The 25695-nt window shown below is 55.0% G+C and overlaps 1 protein-coding gene across 1 annotated transcript; it reads left to right on the top strand.

Annotated features, from left to right (window-relative positions):
- Positions 1–24567: 24567 nt before the first annotated feature.
- CHC_T00007691001 (hypothetical protein) lies at positions 24568–24705 on the top strand. Its single transcript, XM_005711374.1, has one exon. The coding sequence runs from the start codon at positions 24568–24570 to the stop codon at positions 24703–24705; it is 138 nt and encodes a 45-aa protein (XP_005711431.1).
- The last annotated feature ends 990 nt before the right edge of the window (positions 24706–25695 follow it).

Below are 25695 nucleotides of genomic sequence, written 5' to 3'. Positions count from 1 at the left end.
CACGCGCGGCAGTGTGTGCTCCCACGGCGAGAGGGAAGTCCGAACGCCTGGACCTTCGTGGATGCCAGCAAAAGTTCTCCGCTCTCCCTTCCTGTCCGCCCGTCACCGCCGTAGCGAGTTCCTTCCATCCGGCCCTGTCTGCTACCTAGCGCGACGTCGCGCTCCGTACTGTAGTCTCCCCCGCTCCGCTTTCAGGCGAGCGAGCGGGGGAAAGGGGCCGATCGTTCGCATGCGGGGGACGAGGAGGGAGTCGGCTCCTCCCTCGACGCCCGAGCGGTGCGTCAGCGCGGTCGTGGGAGAGCTCGAGCCCCCCCCCCTTGCGAGCCCACGGCGGGGGCGCGTTCGTTGCTCGCGTGCCGTATCCACCGCGGGAGGGTCTTTTCTTGCTCAGCGCCTCGGGTTGCTGTTCTTGGTGCCCGCTCCGCGTTCGAGACGACCCGTGCGTCGGACGTCCGTTGGTTTGACGATTATGAAGGGGGCGGCACCGCTGGCGTGTGCCGATCGGTGGGTACACGCTGTACTCCTCCCACGCGCCGCTGTCCGGATGTCCCTTGCGCGTTGTTGCGTACAGCACGTGTCTGGGCGTCCTGCCCGTGCAACCACCCGTCAGTGTAATTTCCCATTTCACCAATATTTTCTCCGGTATTTAGGGTATGGCGGTGGCCGTTTGTTGGAGCTCTGATCTCGCGTGTATCAGCCGACGGCGGCCCATACTGTCTCTTTCTCTCCCCTTATTCCAACTGGGGCGTACTTGTCGTTGCTACCTAATGCAGGGCTGCGTCTTCTCGTCGTCGCGGGGGACTCGGGATCGCGGACCATTTCGTCATAGCGCAGCTGGTCCGGACCGGGGCGTGCAGGACAGCTGTCCCCATGTCGGCAGAACTTGTGGCGACCGCTGGGCGACTATATCGCTCTGGGAGATCGTCTCCCTGCTGGAGGGCTCCTTGCCCACAGTCCGTGACGAGGTGCCCTCAGGGCGCAGCTCGTGCTGTTCGCTTCCTCTGGTTTGCTTACGGGACCTTCGTCGATACGTCTTGACGTCCTCTGGTCAATACGAAACGGGCGATGCCTTCGTGGGCACTTGTTTTAGGGCATTTTCGCGTTCGACCGCGTCACTCTGCCTTCTACTCCTCGAGGTGCGACCGCTTTGCGTAGGGCAGCACGTACTATCCTCCCTCCTGCCTCTTGCCGGCAATAACTGGTCGTTTTCGATGAACTCGGTTGCCAATACGTCTTGACGTCTCGCGAATTATTCCGTTGCTGCTCTCTGGGGACAGCTGTCCCTTCGCGCGTCCCCCTTTTGCCCCATGTACGCGGGGTGCATTTAATTCGAGGTCGAATTTAATCCGCAACGATGCGGTTGAGAGCCCCCTCCTCAAGAGTGAACGTCCGCGTTCACTTCCGAGGTGAGGTCTCTCCCTGTACGCGCCCGGAGTCTTTGTGCGTAACGAGAAACCAACTCCTCGGGGATGTGGGTACGCGCCGTCCATGTGGGAGTATCGTAGTCTGCCCATTTAATGAGGAACTCCGTAGTTCCATCCTCCATGACGCGATGCTTGAGTAGCCGTTCGACGGCATACTGTGTGCCCTCGGTGACCTTGTCGGCAAGGTCATCCGGGGTTGTCGTGCTCGTCCGCGTTGCGCCCGTTGGCGGTGGCGCATACACGCAGCGATCTGCGGAAACGCGCTCGGTGACACCCTCACGATCGATCGTGATGGTACAGCGGTCATTGGCGAGAACGCGGTAGGGTCCGACAGCGGGCGAGGCGAGCTTGTTCGATGTCTTAGCCCCATCGGTGGGGTTGAGATATACGTATTCTCCGGGACGGAGCCGGGAATTAATGCGTCGTATGCGCTTATCGAAGTCGCGCTTGTAGCGAGCCTGCGTCCGACGCAGGCTCGCGTAGGCCTTCTGGATAGTCGAGTCCAAGGTCTTGAGGAACTCGGCACGTTGGTTCCCCCTATCGGAAGGGGGCGCGTCGCCGTCCGCCCGTCGGAGAGAGAACTCCGGCGGTGGACTGCTGAGCACAAGCTCAAACGGCGTGGTGCGTGTGGTGCGATGTACGTGGGAGTTGTATGCGTACATGAGCGGCCCCACGTTCACATCCCAGTCGTCCTGGTGTTCACCCACGTAGTTCCTCAGCATCGAGGCGATTGTTCGGTTATATCGCTCGACTTGCCCGTTCGTCTGGGGATGGTACGCCGAAGTGTACAAATTCGTTATCCCCAGAACACGGCACGTGCTGTGGAAGAACTTGGCATTAAACTGAGGGCCGTTGTCCGAAAGCAACGTGCGAGGGACGCCGTATTTGAACACCCACGACTCGCAGAACGCAACTGCGACGGTGTATGCGGTTATCGTGCGGAGCGCCACGACTTGCGTCAGCTTGCTAAAACGGTCCGTAGTCACGAGCAGGAATCGTTTTCCTGTCTTCGTCTTGGGGAGCGGCCCCAAGATGTCGATGGCGAGGCTCTCGAGAGGCCTCGTAGCTGGGAACAATATCAATCGATTGAGATGTTTCCTCAGCTTGACCCGGTTCATCGCGCAGGTCCGACACCCTCGCACCGTGGCTGCCACGTCTGCAGCCAGGTGGGGCCAGTAGTACTCGCGTCGAAGTGCGTAGTACATACGGTTCTGGCCCGGGTGCCCCGCGATGGCCGGGTTGTGGCACAGGCGAAGGAGCCTGGCGCGAAGCGTCCGAGGCACCACCACCTGTACGGTGTCGGGATCGAAGGGGTGTCTCCGTTTGAGCACCCCTTGGTGGTCCTCGAAGAACGCGGAGTCCGGGGACTCAGACTGTCGTGCCAAAACGGTTTGGCAGAAGTCATCCACGCGTTGCTCCTCGGCCATCTCCTCTATCGTAAGAGGGGCCGGAAGGTCGTCCTGCGGTGGGGCGACCGGGGAGTCGAGCGCGCCAGCCTCGGGGTCTTCGGCGCGCTGGATGTCGGCGGCGTCGAACTCGTCGTTCTCCTCCCAAAACGAATTGGGTCCTTGGAGAGCGGGGGCTTCGTCGTCGCCTCGCGGTTCGTCGCGCGTCCGTACGCGCGGCCTTGTTCGGGCTTCGGCTTGGTTCCGTGTCGTTACGAAGACATGGACGGCCTGATGATCACAGCTCGCGGTACAAGCGTGGTCCGCGAGCTCATTCGATACGTCTCGAACGGTCGTGCCCCCGTCGAAGGTGGGAATGTCGTCATCCACCTCGACGGTGAGGCGAGGGTCATCGGCGACACGAGGCGACACGAGGCGTGACAGGGTATCGGGCACCTGATGCACGCCCCCCGGGCGGTACTGAATGGTGAAATCGTATTCAGCCAGACGTAGCCGCCACCGGGTGAGTCTCCCCGAGCTCTCCGTGAGCGACATGAGCCACCGGAGGGCGTCGTGATCCGTCCGGACGGTGAACTTTGTTCCTTCGATGTACGGCCGCAGTGTGCGGACGGCCCACACCACGGCGAAGCACTCACGCTCCGTAGCGCTGTAGTTCCGCTCGCTATCGCTTAGCGAGTACGACCAGTACCCAACGGGGCGCCAATCGTTTGGCTCGTCGTGCTCCTGTAGGAGGGTGCACCCGAGTTGATATGCACTGGCGTCAGTGTCCAACAGGTACGGTCGGCCGTACCGTGGTAGGGCGAGGATCGGCGGGGAGATCATCGCCGCCTTCAGGCTTTCGAAAGCCTGAAGCTGAACCTCCGTTGGGTTATCGAAATCGTGATCCGAGTCCTTGCGCGTTATATCGGTTAACGGACGGGCAATCTTCGAGAAGCCCTTGACGAAGCGACGATACACGTTACACGCCCCGAGGAACGAGCGCACCTGCGTCAGCGTCCTCGGGAACGTGAACGTCTTGAAGGCATCGAATGCCGTATCAGCCACGCTCAACTTACCTGGGGATATAACGTGCCCCAGGTAGTGCACCTTCGGACGGAAGAAGCTGCACTTCTTGAGCTTGAGGGAGATGCCGGCACTCCGCAACAAGCTCAAGACGGTATCGAGATGCCTTGCGTGTTCCGCGTCCGTACGCGAGAACACGATAACGTCATCGAGATAGACGAGGCATATTTGCCAGCGGACTCCGGAGAGTATGATATCGAGGGCACGTTGGAAGGTAGCCGGTGCCCCTTTTAATCCAAACAGCATGCGCAAATGGCGGTACGTACCCATATGTGTCGTGAAGGTAGTCTTATCCCGGTCCTCCGGAGCGACCGGGATCTGCCAATAACCGAAATTGCAGTCCAGCGTCGTAAATACGGCTGCATCTCCTAACGAGTCGATGCAGTCGTCCATACGCGGCAGCCGATACGAATCCGCTGCAGTCTTCGCGTTGAGACGCCGGTAGTCCACGCAGAACCGAAGAGAGCCGTCTTTCTTCGGTACGAGCACCACCGGGGACGCCCAGTCGGTGCTCGCGGGCTCGATAACCCCTGCGTTCAACATCTTGTTGACCTCCTTCGCGACCATTTCGCGCATGGTCGGGCCCTTTCGATAGGGCATAGAACGAATTGGTTTCGTTCCCGGTTCGAGGGGAATGCGGTGCTCTGTGGCTTGGATCGTTCCGAGCGCACCGCTCCACAGACTCGAGTGCTTACGGAGCATTTCGAGCACGTGGCCACGGAGCTTGTCATCGTCGATGTATGACAAGTCAATCTCTTTTTCCCAATCCATCGGTGGATTTTCGGGATCCTTCTGCTGGGGGGGTACAGTACCCTTCGCCGTCGGTGGGGATATAGGTGACTGTTCGTCCGGGTCAACCCCTTCACTCCCAGCGGTTGCCTTCTCGTCGGAGCTGGATCGACCAGCTCCTACCTCTTCGACTTGATCGGTCAAGTCGGTCAGGTGCAACGCGTGCGCGACCCACTCAGCGACTCGACGTTCGGGCGTGAGGATCGCGAGGGGGTTGCGCTTCGCGTATCCCACGACGGTGTGCTTCGGAAGCCGCCTCTCCCGTCGCGAGAAGTTCGCGACGATGACTTCGAATGTCTGGTTCGGCAGGACTTCCGCGACGCCATTCGTCAGCCTCACTCCATGCCGGTGTTGGAGTGAGGGCTTGGGCTCCAGGAACACGAGACCCCTCCCCGCGGTTGTCACACGCACACGGGCCTGCGACATCGCGGGGATGGTAGCCCAGCGGGCGATTCGGATCGCCTGCGAGGCCTCCTCGCGTACCTCCGGACGACTCGTTTGGCGACCATGTCGCCTGGTAGGGGGAGTCGGTTCCCCCTTCCCATTGACGATGGCTACCGAGCCACCGTGACGAAGTTCGAGCTTCTGTCCGTCGATGTCGATGCTGCGTACGTGCGCATCAATGAACGCGGTCCCAAGTAGAACGGGAACAGCCAGTTGTTCGGCCACTACGAAAGGTATGCGGAACGTCGTGTTCCGCAGCCGGACCGCGAGGCGGACGACCGCCGTAAGTCGAAGCGGGTTACTGTTCGCGCCAGCCAGGCGTGGTAATGGCGCGCCCTGTATTACGTAGCGGGCCCAGTCGGGAGGGAGGTCGGCCTTCCTCACCAAGTTGTAGCCCGAGCACGTGTCGACGGCGATCGTGTGGGGCTTAAACGCGTTGCCTTCGGTGGCCACGGAGCCCAAGACGTTATATATTTTCGACGTCATGAGGCATACGAGGCCATCGACCACCTTGGGCGCGACCTTATCGGTGAGGTCGTTCCGCCGGGGCCTTCGACTTCGGCATTGGCCCCTCTTGCGTTTCCTTCGGCTCGAGCCGGGGGACGTTCGCGTCTCAGTGACGCCCGTCCCGGTGCTGGAGTCCGTACGAGGCGGACATTTCGTCGGCGACCTTGGGCTCACCGGGGTCAGGAGGTCGACCGACTCGTGTCGGTCGGCGTTAACCGCGTCTCGCTCGTTGCGCTTCACTGGGATGTCGGGTGTCCCTGTGGTGCCTTCTTCCAACATCGGGTCTACGTGGGCCTCGGTGTTGGGTTTCTCCTGCAATGTCGACATTGCTGGAGTCCCCGTGCTCGACTCCGATAGCGGGGGATGTATTATCGGACAATACCCCCCGTGTCCTTGGCCAGCACGCGGGGACCGGTCTAGTTCATAGGGAAAAGACGGCTCACGCGACCGCGTGTACGTAACCGTCTTTACCCTTTTTTCGAACTACCGGTGCTATCGGAGCTACCCCCCTGGCTATCGACGGCCAGGTCTTCTCCGGGTAGCCGGCCGCGTGGGTCGGGACTATTCCTCCCCTGCGGCTCGGCAGCCTTGGCGAAGTACTCGGGTACTTCCGGGCCTTGACCTGCGACGTCCGGTCGTCGCAGGATATGGGGAACGAAGCGAGTCGGCTCTCCTTCGTGACCCTCCGTGGGTAGGGGGTACGGATCTTCTACCCAGTCTTGCAGGTACATTATCGCATTCTGTACCTGTTGGGGTAACCGAGAACGGTCTCGGTCCCCTCTCCCTCCTTGGCGGGGGTACCTTGTGTCGGCCTGGCGGTGGTCGGGCCGATCCCGACGATCGAGTTCGGTACGACGATACCCGCCTCCACGGGGGGCGAAGCGAGCGCCCCCACCCGATCGATTCGGGAAACCTTGACGCGGGGGACGACCCTCGCCGACCGCTTGCCGGAGTAGATTGCGCGCCCCGGGGCGCGTCTCCATCTGGTACCGGTAGTTCCTGTACGCCGTGAACTTTCGTTGTTCCGGCGACAGGAACGGGCAGGCGTACATGGCGTGTCCGTACGTACGACATAGCCAGCACACGTACGCGCTGCCGTCCGTTGAGGCGAAGGTCGCCGCGTGATGCGCCTCCTCGTCGGTGAGGAGGGGCACGCGAGGGGCTTCACCTCCGGTATCTCGGTTTGAGATGTCGAGCTCAGCGACCCGGGGGTCCGTACCCCTGGGTGCTCTTGGAGTGGCCGCGAACGCAGTCGCGTAGCTCGACGTCGTTCCGGTCGACATCGGTGAAGGGGATCGACCCCCTACTGGCCCTGCTCCTTGCGTAATGAGGACAGGGTCGGCCTGCCACTCATCCTCCCCGACATGGAGGGTAGAGGCGGGCAACTTGTTGCGGCGGACTTCGTAGTCCTGCCAGCCCTCCCTGCCGGTTTCGAATCCGGCAGAGGTAAACCGCGTCGAGCGCGGTAAGTGGTTCCTTCTGCCGTTGCGATACGGCGGATGGTCGGAAGATCGGTCTTCTGGCGGCTCGGCAGCCGCTGCACTGTCTCGGAAACTGCGGCACGGGTCGCAGGAGCGAGTCCCCGCACGAAGTAGTGCGCGAGGGACTGTTCGGAGAACACTGCCGTGCACCGGAACGCGGCCGTTTCGAGCCGGTCCGCGAACGTGCTCTCCGTTTCATGAGATTGCAGTCGCGCCGTCGCGACAGCGTCGTATGCTTCACCTAACACGTCGTCGGTTAGGTAGCGTTTCAGGAACTGGTTCACGAGTCCCGGCCAACTCACGTCGTCGTGTAGTTGGCCGGCGCGGAGGCCACGCATCGTATAACTCGTATACAGGCGCTCCGCGTCGCGCTCTAAGAAGTGCGCGAGGACTCTGACGGCAACACCTTCGGTCAGGTGTTGCGAGTTGAAGGTTATCCGAATATCCTTCAAGAACGGTAGGAGCTGGATCGGTTCCGTACCGTCAAAGCTCCTCATCGTGGGGCGGATCCCACGGCAGCGTTGGACGTACTTCGCGATCCGTCCCGCGTCACCCGAAGTGACGAGCCTCGAGGTGTTATCCAAGCGGTACATACGATAGTCAGCGACGGCGCTGAACTCTTGGATCATCGTATGCACCGGCTCGAGCCCGGGCTCGGCGGGACCTAGCGTGCCGAAGGAGGTAACCGGTAGCGTACGGACGTCTACCGGACCTGGATGCTCGGCATAACTCGCCGGCGGGTAGCCGCCCCAGCGGGGATCGACGGAGAACATGGGTTCTCCGGATCCGCGAGCGGCTCCTCCACGGTCCTGTACGTCGGCGTACGATACGCTTTCCATCTGCAGCCTACTTCCGGGGATAGGCGGCAATGCTTGGGTCTCGGACGCGAGATTCGCGCCCATCGGGAGACGTTTTCCTTCCGCAGTCCGACTGGCGTCGGCGCCAGTCGGACGCCAACCTTCCGGAGCGACGGCGCTCGGAGGTACGGCACCACCGGGCCCTCTCGTGGGGGCACCGGGCAGCCTTGCGGCCATGGTCCGTTCCATGTCACGAGCACGCTGTCGCGTAGCGTTGAGCTCGGCGGAGAGGTGCGCGAACGCACCCAACTGCTCTGCTGACGGGGACGGTCGATCGTCGGGACGTCTCGTCGAGGTCGGCCTCGTGGGGCGACCTTGCCCGTGCAGTACGGGCTGTGCGAGGCGTGAGTCTTCGACGAGCACCAGTCGCGAGTGTAACTCGTCGACTAGTGCTCGGAGATTCTCCAAGGACTGGCTGACTTGATCGAACCTCCCTTCACGTAGGGAGCGGAGCTCGTCCATACATCGCGAGTAGACGGCGTCCGTCACGTCTATACGGAGTGAAGTACGGACTTCCTCGATGTAGTCAGCTATGCGATCGAACATCGCAGCCGCTTGTCCTTCGGGGGACTCGGGCGACGGTTCGCGGTCTCGGAGACCAGCGTCGCCGTCGCCGAACGGCGGTGATGGTGCGTGCAAAGCGGCCGCCCTCGGATCCGCCGGTTCGGACCGGATCGAGGTGGCGTATTCTTGACTCATCTCAAAGCGTACGGACGCGGAGGAAAAAGAAAGTCTTCTCGAAAAGATCTCGGGGTCTTCTAGGTCGGGAGACCACTGTAGCATAAACACCCCCAGACGACTGGAGGTGTATGCGCAGTTCGACCTGTAGACCCCGGATCGGAGAAGGGGTGAAGCGGGCCAACCAGCTACGGAACCGGGCTCGGGCCCGAGTAGCGGTGGTAGAGCGGGAGCGAGCAGGGACGCGCGCACGCACGAGCGGATCGACGCCTCGACGCCCCGGAGCAGCACTGGGTGACGTACCAGTGCTGACGGGCGGAGGCGGTTCCGTGCTCGCTCGCGTGCTGCGCGTCCACTCCGGCTCGGCTCCGACTAAACGCGCGCGAAGAGCGAAGGCGACGTTTAGAATAAGCTGGGTGCACTCACCTTGGCGGTCGGTTGAGGACAAGCCCGTGCTTGTCCCCTTCCGCCGCCGTCGGTCCGCTCCATATTTAATATACAAAACAATCTATCATAACACTACAGTACCGAGGTACTGTAGTGGGCTACTGTAGTGCAGGTCGGCCTGCACTGTAATACTGTCAGCTATGTCGAGGCTGACAGTACACGTATTACTCGTGGTGCGTGCGCGCCTCGCTCGCGCGCTGTACGCGTGTGCACGTGTATGCGCGTGTCCCTTGTCCCCGTGGGGTACACGTGGACACGCGCGGTTGTACTGTAGAGCCCGACGCTCTACATTAGCTGATCTAGTTCTTGATCTAATCTAATTTAAAGCCCCGGAGGGGGGGGATATGCTACATATATAACTTAGCCCTTTGACCGAACAAGTCAATAATCCAACCCGAGTTGCCGGAGTTGAATGTCGCCTTGGTCGAAGTCCGTCTCTACCAAGACGCTCCCTTTTACCTAAGCCTACGGCATCCTCTATCGCTCGGGGGTTCCCTTTTCTTTTTCCTTTATTTCCCTATTCTTTTCTATCTCTACCTCTATTTTTCCCTTAATTGTGTTGGTTCCGCTGGAGTTGGTTGCGACCGATCCGGTGTAGGTGTTTTAGCCATCGGGCAACACGGTGTGTAGCGCTGCTACTGTTTCAAGTTCCGTCGGAAGGCTGTTGCAACGACGCCTCCGCCGAAGGTCTTACTGTATAAGACAGAGTTGGTACCGCCTACAGCGATCGCGATCGCGCTGGTGAGGGTGTTTTTAGCCATCAGGCAACACGTCGGTAGTAGCGTTGCTACACGGTTACGATCCCGTCGGGTAGTGCTGAACAAGCCCCAGTCGAAGACTTTGAATTATACCCAAGGTGCTGAAGACGCTCGCCGAGCATTGGCCTTACAACCCAGCGAACCGCGATTACATTCTCGTAGACAAGCCCAACCCGCACTCGCCGAGCACTCAAGTCTTCACAAGTCTCTACCACCATTATCCTCCCGGGCCGGGCATCTTTCCGTAACCTCTCCGTCGGAGTTGAGCTACCGTGGGCCGCAAGCCCACACACGGGGAAAGGGAGTCTCGAACGCTCCGTAGCGCGTGCCATCGGCAGTGGTTGTTGCTGTTGTTGTTTTTCTTCTTTTTGTTTGACCGTCGGACTGTGTTCGCGGCCTGCCAGGCACATTGCACTACAGACGGGTACTCCAACCTACGGTGACGCGTCCCCTACGCGCGGAGGGGGCCAATTTCAGCACTCTTCCACCACCCAGACCCTTGGGTGATGGTGACAAGATCCGCTCGGGGTACCCCTGCAGCCAACTATTGTTGACTATCGTTGCAGTCCTCCCCCTATGAGAAAATGTCAATGTTCGAGTTTAGCGGCTAAAGCCACTGAATAGAGGACGACCTAGTAGAAGTAGTGGTCGATAAGAAGGAACAGGCGCAGCGCAAAACGCAGCGCGAGCGGTCTGAAAGGTAGAAGGTGACACCACGGCCAGCATGAGCCTGCAGGCACCTTGGTGGACGCGCGTCCCTGACACGTGATATGCACATCGACACTCGATGTGCGAGTAAAATCGGCCAAAAAATTGCGCAAAAAAAAGATTTGATTTGCACATCGACACTCGATGTGGAAATCAAATCGGCCAAAACATTGCGCAAAGAAAGGATTTAATTTTCACATCGACTATCGATGCGCCCATCCGGTGCCTGGGTCGCGCGTCCGAAAAAAACTTGACTGTTTTTCTGGCCGCATACCACCCGAGCGCTCCATTGGGGATGTCCAGGCATGTCATCTGTCATGGGGCCTCCCGGGCCGTTGATTTTGGGTCTGTAGAGCGTCTCCCCATAGCTTAATCGCCCCTGTGTAGACGCATTTCTGTCCAAAAATCGTCCTGCTCCTCCTACCCCTTTGACCTCACTCGACCCTTTTCCTCTCTAGCACCTTTCTTCTTCGCACCCTACCGGCGCGCCTATACCGAGTACTTGCACTACGTCTGCTCGCCCTTTCCGACCACAGTTACAGTCTCTCTTGCTTCCAGGTCCCGAACGCGTCGCAAGCCCGTCTATCGTTTCTCGCGCTGCGTTTTGCACGGCGCCTGTTCCTTCTTATCGACCACTACTTCTACTAGGTCGTCCTCTATTCAGTGTCTTTAGCCGCTAAACTCGAATATTGACATTTTCTCATAGGGGGAGGACTGCGCCGATAGTCAACAATAGTTGGCTGCAGGGGTACCCCGAACAGATCTTGTCACCATCACCCTAGGGTCTGGGTGGTGGAAGAGTGCTGAAATTGGCCCCTCCGCGCATAGGGGACGCGTCACCGTGGGTTAGAGTACCCGTCAAGCGGAAATATTGCGTGGAAACCTCAAGTGGAAACCTAGAAGACCTAAGCGGTTGCTTTACTGGATTATTCCTTCTCTTGCCGTTCGTTTAAAAAACCTCATCTACTATCAGGCACAAAGTCTTTTCGTTCTCTACATAAGCCTGCACTTTTGTTCCGCTCCTCTTACTGCTATCCATTCCTGTCTCCATTGAAGTATCACAAGTGATAAATCAAGGTGTTTACCATACCTACACTCAAGCGCGGAATTAGAAAGGAACGAAGAGGTCGTGGGCGTGGGCGTGGGCGTGGGCGTGGTTCTAGCCGTGCAACTGGAAAAAAGGTTCGCTCTCTTCAAGAACTTCAGTCCAAGGGACTTGTAGCCGATGCAGAAGTGACCCTCTTTGCCCATGACTTCAAAATCAAACGATGTCAGGCAACGCCGGACGGGCATGAAGAGTTCGGTGCTCTAGTTCGAGTAGGAACTGCGCATATCACACTCGGTGCCGAGGGCCAGATGCCGCCCCGAACTTTCGACCTTCCAGACATCGGGGACTGGGAGAAAGGTTCGCAATACCTCGTTCTGGTTTACAAAGTCCATATAGACGACAACCGTAAGAACATCCCCTATCCGTACCCTTTCCCGGCCAATGAGGAGTAACACTGTCCCAAGACACTTGGAGAGATTGTCGACATATGGGCGCGATACCCTTGGGACGGTTTCATGATGGCCAAGGGGGTTGTGTCGGAAATGGAGGGAACGGTCTCCACTCCCACTACCAAGAAAACTTCTAATGTTGAAAAGACTGTTCAGACCGCTATGTCCGTTCGAAAGAGATTAAGTTTATTCAAAGGTGAAGAGCAACAATCAGACACGGCGAAACACATCGTTTCTGCGGTCGTTTCAGATGCATGTGGAAAAATCGGAATGGAAGCAGATGCCCCGAAATCACCTCGTGCGGATTCTTCTAGACGAGACTCTGACAACAGCAGTTCGCCAATGGACGTTGTTAATGTTGATGTTGACATCCGGTTTGTGAAGGAAACGAGAGTTGCTACACTCGACAACGGTATCGAAATAGACGAGTCTTTTGCCCCAGATATCCCTGAAGTGGATGTGAGCAAGTACGGGCAGCATCACGTCCGGGTCTTAGTCAGTAACATCAGAATCATGGAAGAAACTCTTCGGGAGGTTGATGAAAGACATGTTGAATCAATTACCGATAGCCTTCTCAAAAACGGGCTGCTGAAAGCGGCTGGAGCAATCTCTGTGGCCATACCAGAAGACATGGTCTTCGACCGCGCTACGACGTTGAGGCAGAGAGACGATGGGTTAGATGAGCTGGTGATGGAACCCCTAATTTGCGACGGTCAGCATCGTGTCACCGGCATGAATAAGGCCAAGGCTACTGACTTGCAAAAGGAAAAGGAGTTCGAATGGATCGACGCACAGGTGTGGTACAGGAAGGATGGTAAACCCGTTTCAGACTTGGAAAAACTAGGCATCGGTGCTCTACTCAACGACACCTCGTCGACGATCCGGTTCTCAAACTTCACAGATTCCATTCACGCAACTAAAGCGGCTGTTCGAATGATGAAGAACCGGTTGGATATGCAGAATCAGCGTACTGTGATGACTGCCGCAGGTGTCACAGGCGCGCTAATGAAGCTTAAAGTACTTGGCCCGCTGGCGATAAGCAGTACTCTCGATATGCTCACTTGGCACTACGACTTGTGGAGTACGATATCGACTACGACACCATCAAAAGCCTCTGCGATACGACCAGGACTATCGGTATCACGCACCTTAGCAACTGTCGGCTTCTCACCCTGCATAGGTCTGGCATCCTTCTTGGTATTTCATGTGTTGTTGTCTTTTTGCGCGAGGTGGAGACGGACAAACCGATGAACTTCAAGCGTCAGAAGAAAAGGAGAAAGAAGCGCGGTGCTTTCACTGAGTACGAGAATGCTTTCTTTGAAGCCTTTGCTGAAATTTATGAGGAGCTTTGCACCATTGCCAACAAGTACGAGAATGAGTTGCAAAGCGTCTTGGAAATGGAGATTGAGGTGGGCAGAAACATCAAGATGCGGATTGATGACATTGTGGCAAGGCAGATGAAGAGTTTCAGGAGTGGAGTTATTGAAGCTGGGCAGCGTTGTGACCAAGACAAGCGTCTGAATATGCTCCGCAAAAAGCTCGTGAAAGCTCTAGCTCCACCTAAGGAGCTTTCTAAGCGAGCTGACGCGCCTATCTCTCAAGGTACTTCACGCCAAGTACCTCAAACGACTACGTCTCAAGTTGATACGTCCCAGCCGCCTCGTCACGCGCAAGGGCCTGGGTCCTCCTCACAGGCCTCGTCCGTAACAGTTCGGAGAGGGATTAGCCAAAGGATTAAAACTAATACATTGACGATTTCCCTGCAGCTGCCTTTGAAGAAAACAGGAAAGAGAAAACCAGGCCAGGAAGATGCTATCCAGTCAACTGAGAACATCCGTGCCCTCAACACTGCCTTTGAAGAGAAGGAAGAGGAATTGAGGATACCGACTTTACCGCACGCTGTCGAAAGTGATGTGGCAAGGGAAGATGACGTCGGGGAGTTCGATGACATTCTTGCAGGTCTACTCCCGATCGGGGCACACGAATCTGCCGTATGGAGTGTTTCGAAGAACCCGGATTGGGTTAACTACACCTTACTTCCGCCGAGTCAGTGGCCGAAAGGGAATCCGATAACGCATCAAACTCCTTGGCTTCGTTCTTTGTGCATACCATTTGTCACCGAGCGAATTGCCTGGTCGAAAGGATGGACTTGGTGCGAATTCATCATGCCGTGTACTATCACGCCGCGGCTATGCGACACAAGGAAATCGGGTCGACGAAGTCCAACGTGTTCATGAAAGCGCTGCCCTCCACGGGTCCGAGTCCTAATACGGCCCTGAATTACAAGGAGGAACAGGCTCTTCGGGCCGCAGCCATGGAATTAGACAACGTCGCTAATGAATACTTCCTGGCCAAGGCGACTGAGCTGCGGGACAAGGGTTTCGTCATTCTTGAAGGTTTCGGAAGTGACAGTGGTGTGCCATCTAACCTCGTTTTCGAAGCCCCTCTCCATGGAGGGGACGTCATCGAAGAGATAATAGAATACTACGAAGAAATATTCCCTGGCGAAGATGCGATGAAGAATGAAGCAAATCGCAAAGTGTGGAGCCCCATCTTCAACGTCGATCCCTAGACAGATAGAAAACACCGAAATAAGGGCATCGGACGCTACATCACCCCGCTAGCAGGTGTTTCGTCCGAGTTCGAACAGAATGCCAATACAGTGTGGGTGGCAAGGAAGCGCGCCGTGATGGACGTCCGCCTGGCGCAAATTGCTGCTGCACTTCGACTCGTATACCCTGAAAAGGGCTCTTCGAAGATGGCTGTTCCGAAGTCTGGGGGTCGCTTCTTGCTGACGGGGAAAGGTTGTCCTCGGCAGTCCCTCCATACAGACTTTGGCGTTGGAAAATCTAAGAATGGAAACCTGGACTACGCAAGGAATCCTGGATACTTCTTTATTTGTTCTGGTGAAAATGGATTCCCCCTTTGGGTTTGTCCGTTCTCCCATCACTTCACAGTGAAGGATTCAATAGCCCAGAGACACATTTCCATGGGCGTGCAGGTGAAGAAGGTCCACGTTCCACCGAAATCTGTCTTCATTGGAAGAGGAGATCTCTCACATGCTGGTGCTTCGTACGAGGATAGCATATCACCCGGTGCGACGTCTCAGATTGGACTTGGCTCTGCAAAGAAGGATGGTCACGTGGTTTGCTATCATCTTTACTTCGTTCCTAGATGACAGAAGCTGCTGGATTCAGTTTACAGGAATCCGTCCTTTACCCCTCACTTTCATGCCGGGCTCTCCGCGGAGGGCATCTCTCCGCAGACTGGCCCGCACGGTAACTCGGAGCCTCCGAAGAAGAATTCGCCCTCGAGCTCTTCTTCTGATTACCACTCAAGTGATTCTAGTGGCGACAGTGATTCATAGGTGAAGGGTACTGAGGAGGACGACATCCAAGCATAGGTACTGGGTAGTTCATACTTTCAATAGCGAGAACAGTGTCATCATCACTCTGTGGTGACACTTCTATCTTCATTGCACAAGTAAATCATCTTTATCCTTAATTAATCCACTTCCAATATGAGATGTTGTAGTAGACCACCTTGTACTCTAGCGTACACGTACACAGATGCCACGAAGTAAAGCTTCACTCGAACCGCTAAAGGGATTTCTGCGCTGGGTTTGCTCCCTTTTTCAATAACAATATGTCTATAGAGCACAAAGCAGCTTCACACCCCTCTTGAAAGGGAACAACTGGCTTATTTCCCTTTAGATATTGTCCAGGGGAGATAGAAGAGATAGGGGAATGAATACATCCACATCGTCTCAGTCACCAATCTAGAACTGCTCACTGATATATAAAGGAGTCTCCAAAAACGACCACGTTTACTCAGATAGATAGTCACTCCTTTCTACATCAGTTAAAAGATTAAAATAACGGTAACACCAAGTAGCTTAAGATCAATTGGTGGGATTGCAATGCGAAACGTGAATACGAGTCCAATTGGATTGTTCATGTCGGGGTCTCCGTCCCGGGACCCACGCGTTTTCTCTTATTTCATTTATAAAGGGGGGGAGCGTTGGGGGTCATTTTACCATAGGCCTGTTACACGTACCAGTGTGGCAAATATGATTAAAAGAACAGCCATTCAACGAGACATGAGTTACAGTCAAAGCCTTCCGGACTGTGGCAACTGTGATTAAAAAAACAGTTATTCAATGACACATGACTGACTGGCAAAGCATTCTGGACTGGAAGATGTAGGTAGATTTGTAGCCCATGCCCTACTGGAAAAGTGCACGTGCAAGTCCCATGGGACTTAGACTCTGAGCAGAGCTGTGATCCATAAATGTGACCGTTACAAAAATGGTGATTTCACATTAATGAGATATATATGTATATACTGACTACGTTCGAATGGTTACCCCAACTCTTTAGTCTTCGGTATATATTTCAAACAAATTTCTCAAGTATCACTTTCCAAGGGAAATTAACAGAGGACGATACCATCCACCAGTTGATAATGGTATCAGATCTTTTCAATGGCTTCCAATTCGGGAGTGATATAGACGTCTACTATACCTTGGAGAATGAAGAAGAAAGTAAGGCATGGTTCCCAGCAACAGCCATTAGTCTCAACTACTTTCATGACGATAGAGGAGAGGTGCTCAAGGGGAATACTCAATACAAGGCAGCGTTTGGATTCAGGGCATGTAAAAGCAAGGTGACTTTCAAGGCGGGAAACGAGTTTGTACAAGATGGGCAAAAGTTTAGCTGGAGACTCAAAGATGCATCTGTGCGATTGGATATCACCGCAAGCTCAGGCGTGGCAAGCAGAGCGATGGATGTAGATGATATCGACTATGCTCCAGGTAGTTCCATGGTAGAAAAATGTAGGAAGCTCAACCATACGACGAATGTGTCACTTGACCAGAAGACAATCAAAGATACACGCGAGCTAAATGCCCTTTCCAGACGCCTTCCCCAGTGAGGAACTTAGATGTCCGTTCAATGAGCCAAATATGCGCCTCTGTTAGCCGCCGATGTGCTCCCGATGTGCGCATGGTACTCCTTCGATGCAATCTGAATGTCCGGATATCCACCCAAATGTCGACGTGATATCCCCAGGATATCTGTAAAATGCACTAACAGCCAATCGATGCGACAGTGATGCATATTTGATGCTCACGCAGTAATGATTAGCTGATAAAACGGTTATATTTGGCGCATCATTGAAACATGGTCGTCATCGGACACGACGGTGTACACGTTGCGGACCTACCGCGTCTTCAGGGGCTGCTCGCGGTTCGGTACGTTCAAGCTGTACACGCCTGCGTCGTCCGGCGCGTGCGGCACGTTCATCGAGGAGAACAAGGGGTACATCCTGCCGATCCAGGCGGGCACGGCCCCGTCCCTCTCGCAGTGCGACGTAGGTGGCGCCACCCCCGCGCTGCTTGTGCGCGCACGCGGACGGAAAGCTTACACGTGCGCTCCTCTCCTGCCCCCTGTGCGCGGCGCGAAGAAGCATTTTTACAAGCAGGTGGGCTTTCTCTCCGAGGCGCAGCGGCGGTTCTTCGATACGCCGCAGATATGCTGCGGCTCTACGTGCCGCTGCGCAGACGGGGCGGCGAGCGCGCTGTTCAAGCGGGCGCCGTTCTCCGTCGACGGTGTGGCGCCGTGCGCCGGCGCCGTCGCGTGCGTCGACAACTACTGCGGCGGGTGCGCCACGGAGTGGTTGGACACGTATGGCTCGCGGGCGTGCAAGGAGTAGGGGAAGAGAATGAGCGCACTAGTGCGCCATAACTGCCGGCCCGCCATGCCAGACAGCAAATTCCTTTCCTGCAATCCGTGCGTAACGCAAGCGTGTGCGTCACGCCGCGCCGCGCCGAGGGGACAAGGGCGGGAAAGGGTAGTGGGTCTGCAACATCCGCAAAGGGCTTCTGTCGCAGCTCTGGGCGCTATGGGCGCGGGGTTTTGCTTCTTGAGCACCGCTACTTGGGCTCTCGCGTTGTGTGGGCGTGCGGGGTCAAACCTGTCTCCAGGTCTTTATTCAGTACATCGTCTCTTTCACGACTTGGTGCGTATTGCGGCATGTGGCTTGCAGCCAGCTAAGATGAGTACTATCCTTCATGCGACTATATGCACTTTGCGAGATTCATTTAGCGAGAGGGACTACTTTGCGATTTAATTCAACATCGAACTCATTGATGTACACCACAATCTTCCTCGCACATCCAGCTTTAGAACTTCCTGCTGGTACCCGCATTGGCACCCATCCAACCAGTAATTATCGCCGCGTCATAACTCCATGTTTGGGTTTGCGAAGCGAAAGGCCAACTTAAGGCCTTTTGTCATACATTTATGCCGATTCGGATTAATCAAGACGACTTCATCGGATCGAATGAGTATAGTCGGCATGTCAACTGCCATGTCTACTTCTGGTTCTACTGATCGTTCTCCTTCAACCTTGGCGAGGTCTAGCTGTCCTCGCACAGCGGATCTCTGGTCCATCTCAGCTGCGCCATCCTCACGAGAAATTTATTCTCCTTCTGTAAGAAGCTTTGAAACGTCATCCACGTTATCCACCACCGGACCTCACCGACACCTACCTTCCGCTATACTTCCAACTGTCATCCACAATCATCTCAACCTTCGATGGTCTCCACAAGCACAAAAAAAGCGTCGTACGGAATATTCATACGAGTCTCAACCAAATGACGAGGTACAAGGGGAATCGGGAAGCGCGTCCCTGGTGAATAGCCCATCCGTCAGCGAAAATAATGGCACCCTGAATGCCAAATCACAGGCTAAGGAGGACGAGGTGAGGCGATTGTCCGAAGTACTGGAGCTAACGGAGAGGGGCAAGCTTTCTCAGAACACTACTCGAAAGCTTCTTAGAACTGATGCTGTGCAGTCAGCATACACGTATGATGTACTCATGAATCACATTTTAAGGCGCACTGGCGTCAAAAAGAGGTTTGCGGGAATTTGTAGCAGCGGCCATGCTGCTGTTTCAACCAGATCCGGCACTAATCGAGAAGAATGTCATTCCGAAAATTGCAAGCTCCTGGTATCACAGAAGTTCTGGTACTCGTTTCTTTCGGAGCAGCTGGCCGCAATGTGTCGAGAAAAAGCATTATTTGACCAATTTAGGGACGGATGCACGTCTGCCAAATCGTCACTTCAGTCACCGTGCGACGACTACCTCTACGACTACTATGACGGTTCCTTGTTTCGAACGCTCCACGGCTCCAAAATGGCTGCTTGGAAAGAAGATGATGAGATCCTGATATTTCTCACTATGTCATCTGACGGATTTGAAATTTTCAAAGAGCGCGGTACCCGAAGAACGGCGTGGCCTGTGGTGTTCATCATTTTAAATCAAGATCATGAGATGCGCCTCAAAGCTTCAAATTGTCTTGTCACCGCTTTCATACCAGGTACGCACGACAGCGATAGCTTTGACAGCTTCCTTGAGCCAATCATCGAAGATTTGAAGAAATTAGAGAGGGGAATCCATACAGTTTGTTACGACGGAAAAGAGCGTCTTCTGCGGGCTTTTGTCATCTTTTTTTCATCGGACTGGCCAGCAGGTTCGAAAGTTTTAGGGTTTGTGGGGCACAACGGAAAGTGCTTCTGCCGTCGGTGTCGAAAGGAAGCAAAAAAAGTAGGCACGGCTGGGGGTAGCTACTGTGTCCCTTGTTCCGAAGCGTTGGGGAAGAAGGATAGGACACCTGTGGATTCTATTACTACTGCAAGTAGACGGATCAAATTGGAGTGCCCACAACCACGATCTCATTCTGAGATCGAATTGATCTGGAGGCGTTTAACATATCTCAAGCATAATGAGAGGCGAGGGGCAAAGACGGAACTTCAGCGCTATATAAAAATGACCGGAATCAAACGCAAACCGATCATGGCCAGGCTGAGTCTCGATTTTGTGCAGTCGGTACCTTATGACCCGATGCATCTTCTGCTATTAGGTTGGGTCAAGCACGTCATTTTGCTGTCATCTGGGATACACCCCAAGGCCAAACTATCACCATTGAATTATGGATCAACGGATATCTCACACATAAATGAATCTCTGAGAGATGGTGGAAATGGTATACCGGCAAGCTGGGGTCGCCCAACTCTGTCCATAGAACATTTGGAATATTTCAAGGCTGAGGACTTTAAGGCGTTTGAGCTATACTATGGGCAAATTTTGTTCTCCGCCTCACGCTGTTCGAAATAAATGCAAGAGCTTTGGACGAAGACAGCAAGGGTCTTGGAGATTGTGCTCGATCCAACACCACTAAAGCGAGACGTGACTGCGCTTCGCGATTTTGTAGAGCGCTTGCACGAACTTTTCTGTGACTTGTTCTATCAGGAAGATGCGCAATCGTTTTGTTTTACTCCAACAACCCACGCGATCTTGCATCTTCCTGATATGATGGAGGAGTGTGGTCCTCTTCTCAATGTCTCACAGTTTGTGGTCGAAAGATTTGTTGGCGAAACAGGTCCTCTTGTTAAATCCCGGACAAAGGCAGAGACGGACATGTTCAACAAGCATATGAAGCTTTTTTCTTTGAGACTGCTCAGAAGCCTCGTGACGGACAGTGAACAGCCAGAAGAAATGTCAGACTGTGAATACGGTAGTGATTCCGGTACTTTTACGGATTTCCAAAGTGGCCGCTGTAATACGAGCAATTGTGAGTACAAAGACAATGGTCGTATGCGAGGGAAAGGCAAAGTGGTTCGAGGGAAGGACAGACTCCGAGCATGTCTTTCCTACGTCGAGGATAAACTTCCCATTACAGCTTACGACGTGGATATAAGAACGCTTAAATCGTTCAAGCGTGCAGTGCTCGGCGGTCATAAAACGTCTTTTGTGGTTGAGACAGAGCAAGTGTTCCAAAACAGATGTAACAGAGGGGTCTACAAAACGCCAAGGCAGAAGTTTTGGGTCGCTGGGCATTTCATGAGACAAGCAGAATATGATTCACATGAAGAATCAAGCAAACCGTCTGTGACAGACGTTTATTACGGCTCGGTGAATGAGTTTTGGGAAATCTCATTCACATATCGCACGCCGTCAGAGCAGCTCAAAAGAGTAGGGCAGCTTGAAGCTGCGAGAGTTGACTGGAGGTACGATCTTAAGTTGGATGCAATGAGTAGAATACCGTTTACCAAACTTGGAAACGGTCGCAAGGGAACGATTCGGGAGAAGGTGAGGAGCGTGGAAGGCTTGTCATGTATCAACAGATTAATTGGGTACCTAGACCACGACGGCTTCAGGTATTTTATCGACCCAGAAATGAAACTCCTGCGAGCTGGTACGGATTTCATACTGCGCGGCATCAATTGAGTAATTTATTGGGCTGACCTGATGCCGCCGCCGCATTAGGGGCTGGGATGACGAGCGCGCCCAAGCTCATGTGGGACGCGAAGGCAACCTCCTCTTCTCCGCACGCAGGACACTGTAACTGGCCACTCAACTCGCACGCCTCTCATGGCTACCCTACTCCATCTACAGCACAATCCCATTGTGCACAATCTCACCACCTGCTCCCCACCTCCCAATCGCATAGTCTACAAGCGCCCATCAGAGTTCGAAATGGAGAGTGTCAGAGATGCTTTAGACCTGTCCAGACCCCTGGTGATGAATCATCCGGAATAAGGGTGAAAGGAAAATCCAGCTCACAAAAAGAGCGGGAAGTGACTTTCGTTTCAGAAATGCTTTGTTTGAAATGCGCCTATTTAACAACCCAACTTTCCCCTACAACAGGAACCACCAGCTACGAAAAGCCAATTCAACTTCAATAACCCAGAACAAAACAGTTCGAATTCTGCGATGCAGCAACGCAGCCGAGTTCGTCGTAAAGAGAAACCGTGTTGCAATGGACAAAGTGTTCAGAACAAGCAGGGTAATCAGGCCACCGTCGGGGAGCTCGAGATCAGATGCCTTCGTCTTCCCGGCAAGCAAGGCCGTCGAAATGGCTGATCTGGCTGTCAGTTGTCGACGCGGGAGGTATTCAACCGCATCTACGCTGAATGGAAGGGTACACCGTACGACAAGACGGAAAACCAGGCACCGCTGGATTCTGAAACTCACCGTGCAGCGTGTCGCCTCATTCGACAGACGCTATACGGGGCGCGCAGCGAGGACCCGAGAGTAACATTCTCTGGGTTTGCACTGAAAAAAGGTGTTGAAACTTGGAACAATATCCAAATATCTCATGCGTTGGATTTGGCAAATCTGAAGAAGACACTGGAGCGTCGCTTCAATGTCCTTGCGATGGCTGTGAACTACTGGGCTGCTGAGTGGCTTATCATGGAAGTACTACGACGTGACAAAGTCCGAAAAAAGTCAAGTGCTAATCTTTCTCATCAGATCTCTTCACAAAGTGGTACGGCATCGAGAATCCGCGATGATCTTCATCCAGAGAGAAACACAGTCCAGGGATCTCCTGACGCACCAATGAGCGATAGCGGGGGTGAAGATGAATCCGGCTACGAACAAGCTCCAGTGGCGCCCTGCGGGGACCTGCGCAGGAATGTGAAAAGGAAGCGTCCCAGCCCTGTATTCTCAAGCGAAGAGGACGAAGACGAGGAATACCTCACGGCTCTCCGAGTTATCGAGAAGCACAAGCGCCGAAAGCGTGAGGCCAGAAAAGCGATTGGAATTGAAATTCGAAGACTCTGCGTAGTGCATGTGTTAGTTCGCCTGTGCTACCTGGACAAAAATTTCTTTAGATGCAAACTAGCATGCATTAAAACAAGTTTTGATAACGTCCACGTATTGCGCATAATGGAATAGCGACGAACAGCGGCAGCGCAAGTGGGACTACACGAGGTGTGACCGACATAGGCTGTTGTGGATGGGTCTAGCGCATCGGGGGATGATGACGGGGGCGGTGGTGAGGGTGTCGGTATGTTGACCGGGGGTGCAGGTGGAGGACGGTATAGACGAAGGGCACATGTGAGGCGGGTCAGGGATGTGAGGACGTCGGCGAGCGGGGTGCGGACACGTGAAACATCGAGGTCGAGGCTGAACGCGTGACCCACGGCGACGCACGCGGGAGCCCAGCCTGCGTCCAGTGTGGTAGCATTGTGTAGAAACCGGCGCGCGACCTTGGTCTTCCCGCACGCCACTAGTATTAGCTGACGGCCATCCAGCTGACAGCCCTCTTCGGATTGCGGTCCACAAGCGAGTGGGCTTCTTGCAGACGATGAATAACGGCACCCGACTTGCGAAATTCGACGAGCAATGGCGAGATGAGGGAATGCACTCCGGCGGCACTCCGCATGAACTACGGCGGGGGGATGCTACTGCGGTGGCACTCGGCATGTGATACAACAGCACTGCACGTTTGACCCAGAGTTCCGCCCTGTTGTACCTACTGTTACATATACACTACGTAAATACTACGATGGCATTCCTAGTCCTCCGATCACACTGCGGGTAGCCTACGAACGCCTACAGTATGGTTGCTAGGGTTCCTGCCAGCTCAGCTACAGCCAACAGTCTTGCATCCTCGTCATCCGCGGTAACGAGGGTCTTTCGAGAGGTACTTATATCGCGCGCTACGCGTGGCTGTATCTCATACCTAAAAGAAATCAAAAAATCAAAAATATATAAATAAAATAAAAATAAAAAATAAATCTGATTGCGCTTCGATAGCGGGGACTCCCCGCGAACCGAAAACAGCAACGCCGAGGGGCTCAGTGAGCCCGCCGCATCCGGGGCTACCGTTCCTCTTACATATCGCAGTCCCTCCCACGGCTCTGCACTCCATCTCTCCGTACTTACCCCTCGCCCCGCCGCAATCCCGCACTAACCCGCCCGTTCCGAAGATGCCCTCCGCCACCGCTGACTCACCGCGCCTACTCTCGCAGCTCTCCGCCCCGCACAACACCTCACAAACATCTCTGAACTCCATCCTGCACACGCTTGCCACCGACTTGCTCGCCCCCACCGCCCGCATGCAGAATCGCTCTCTGTGCCGTCCGTCGTCCAGCCTCGCCCGCCAATGAAGTGGCTCTTCCTAGCAGCGACCCCAACTACTTCTACAAAGACGGCCTGTGGTGCTGTAGGCACCGCCACTAGTATCGATCGAACCCCCCCGCGACCCCCGAAAACAGCAACGCCATGCAGCCCGAAACACCAGCCCGTACCTTCCATGTTGCGTTTCACAGTCCCACAGTCCCTCCCGCATTTGTCCCCTCGGCTTCTACATCAAAAAGGTAAGCTCTTGTGACCGTCAACATCCCTCACCCAGCTCGCCGACAAACTTGGCATCTCCTTAACTGCTTCTATCTTCTTTGATATTACGAGGTGTATCTCCACGGGAGCTCTTCATATGAAAGGGTTTGTTTGTTATTCAGCTTCTGATTTGGTGTCTGCAACACCATCGATTCACGTCTTTCTAACAGCATCGATTGAATTCCTTCTTAGTCTCTCACTGCGCTACCGATCACAAACTCCCATATATTGGACTTGGCGAATTCCAAACTTTTCCTCATTCCGCTTCTACAGGTAAGACGTTTCAGTCCATTGCCATCTCTTTACCGCCTCGCTCCTTCATGTTTCTAATATTGCCATCACCGCAACCTTGTTTCTGTTCCCATTGCTCTATGCCCATTGGAATTAGCAGGCCAGCGCCACCACGGTATCACAGTCCGCAGCCGGTGGTCATGGCAAACCCACAGATGTGGCGGTAACAATGTGTCGCTTTGCCACGGCTGGAGATTCTTCATGAATTGCTCGGTTGCGCTTTGGGCCTCCCCATGGAATGACGAACTACAGAAATGGGTCCTTCAAGGTTCGTCGGAAGCGAGATCACAGACCTGTGTCCAATGCTAACTTTAACTTTCGTTTATGAGTCTATGTTTCGGCAAATGATTCCACAACGTGTTGGCCCCGATGTGCACTGGCACCTCCGTGATTTTGCAGTTGATTCATTCTGCTTTTTGTAAGGGGGCAAATCGGCACAGTCGGCTGCAGCAACGATGAGACAGGAGTGTGCACGCATGACCCACTGCCCTGTATTGCCTGGACGTGCACCTGTGGCACCCCCGTGAATACTTTTGCACTTTCCGCCTCCGCTGTGTATGTGTCTCTGTATAACAGGGGCGGGGCGGAGGCGTACGCGTTGTAAAGGTGTGGGTTTCGGCTTGGCAACGAAAATGCGGGGGGCGCGAGCGGGGTGCAGCAGCGGGCGGGGAAGGTGTGGCTGCCAAGCGACGCGGCGTGGCGCTGCGCGGCGAAAGGAGCAGGGGCGGGAGGTCCGGGCGGCGGAAGTGGGTGCAGGGGTAGAGAGACGATCCGGAACGGGAGCGGAAGGCGGGGGGAGGGGGAGCAAAGTGGAGGCGAGGGGCCGCAGGTGGAGATGAAGCGGGAGGGCGGTCAGCGGCGAGGCGTCGACGAGAGCGGAAGCGTGGCGTGGACGGGAGCGGAAGCGAGGCGGCGCCATGTATACGCCAATGCGGCGTTTCCAAGGCCTCACCCCCCGCCCTCCGCACTGGGCTCCATACGGCGGCGCAACGTAGGCTTCTGCGCCTTCTCCCCGCACCCGAAAGGCAGAATTAGGGAATTCGCGCGTGCAGAAAAAAGAGAAGGAACATGGGCAACACGAACAGAGGGCGGAGAAAGTTGGGAGAATGAAAGCAGACCACGAGCGCAATGCGAAAACCACGAAACGGGTACAGTAA

This window comes from Chondrus crispus, genomic scaffold (assembly GCF_000350225.1).
Source record: "Chondrus crispus Stackhouse genomic scaffold, scaffold_81, whole genome shotgun sequence".
In the NCBI taxonomy this organism is placed as follows: Eukaryota; Rhodophyta; class Florideophyceae; order Gigartinales; family Gigartinaceae; genus Chondrus; species Chondrus crispus.
This window is presented reverse-complemented; position numbering and strand designations above follow the sequence as displayed.

Bases quoted from the DNA above. Each gene is read 5' to 3' on its own strand.
- CHC_T00007691001 (XM_005711374.1), top strand. From the start codon at position 24,568: ATGTTTCTAATATTGCCATCACCGCAACCTTGTTTCTGTTCCCATTGC.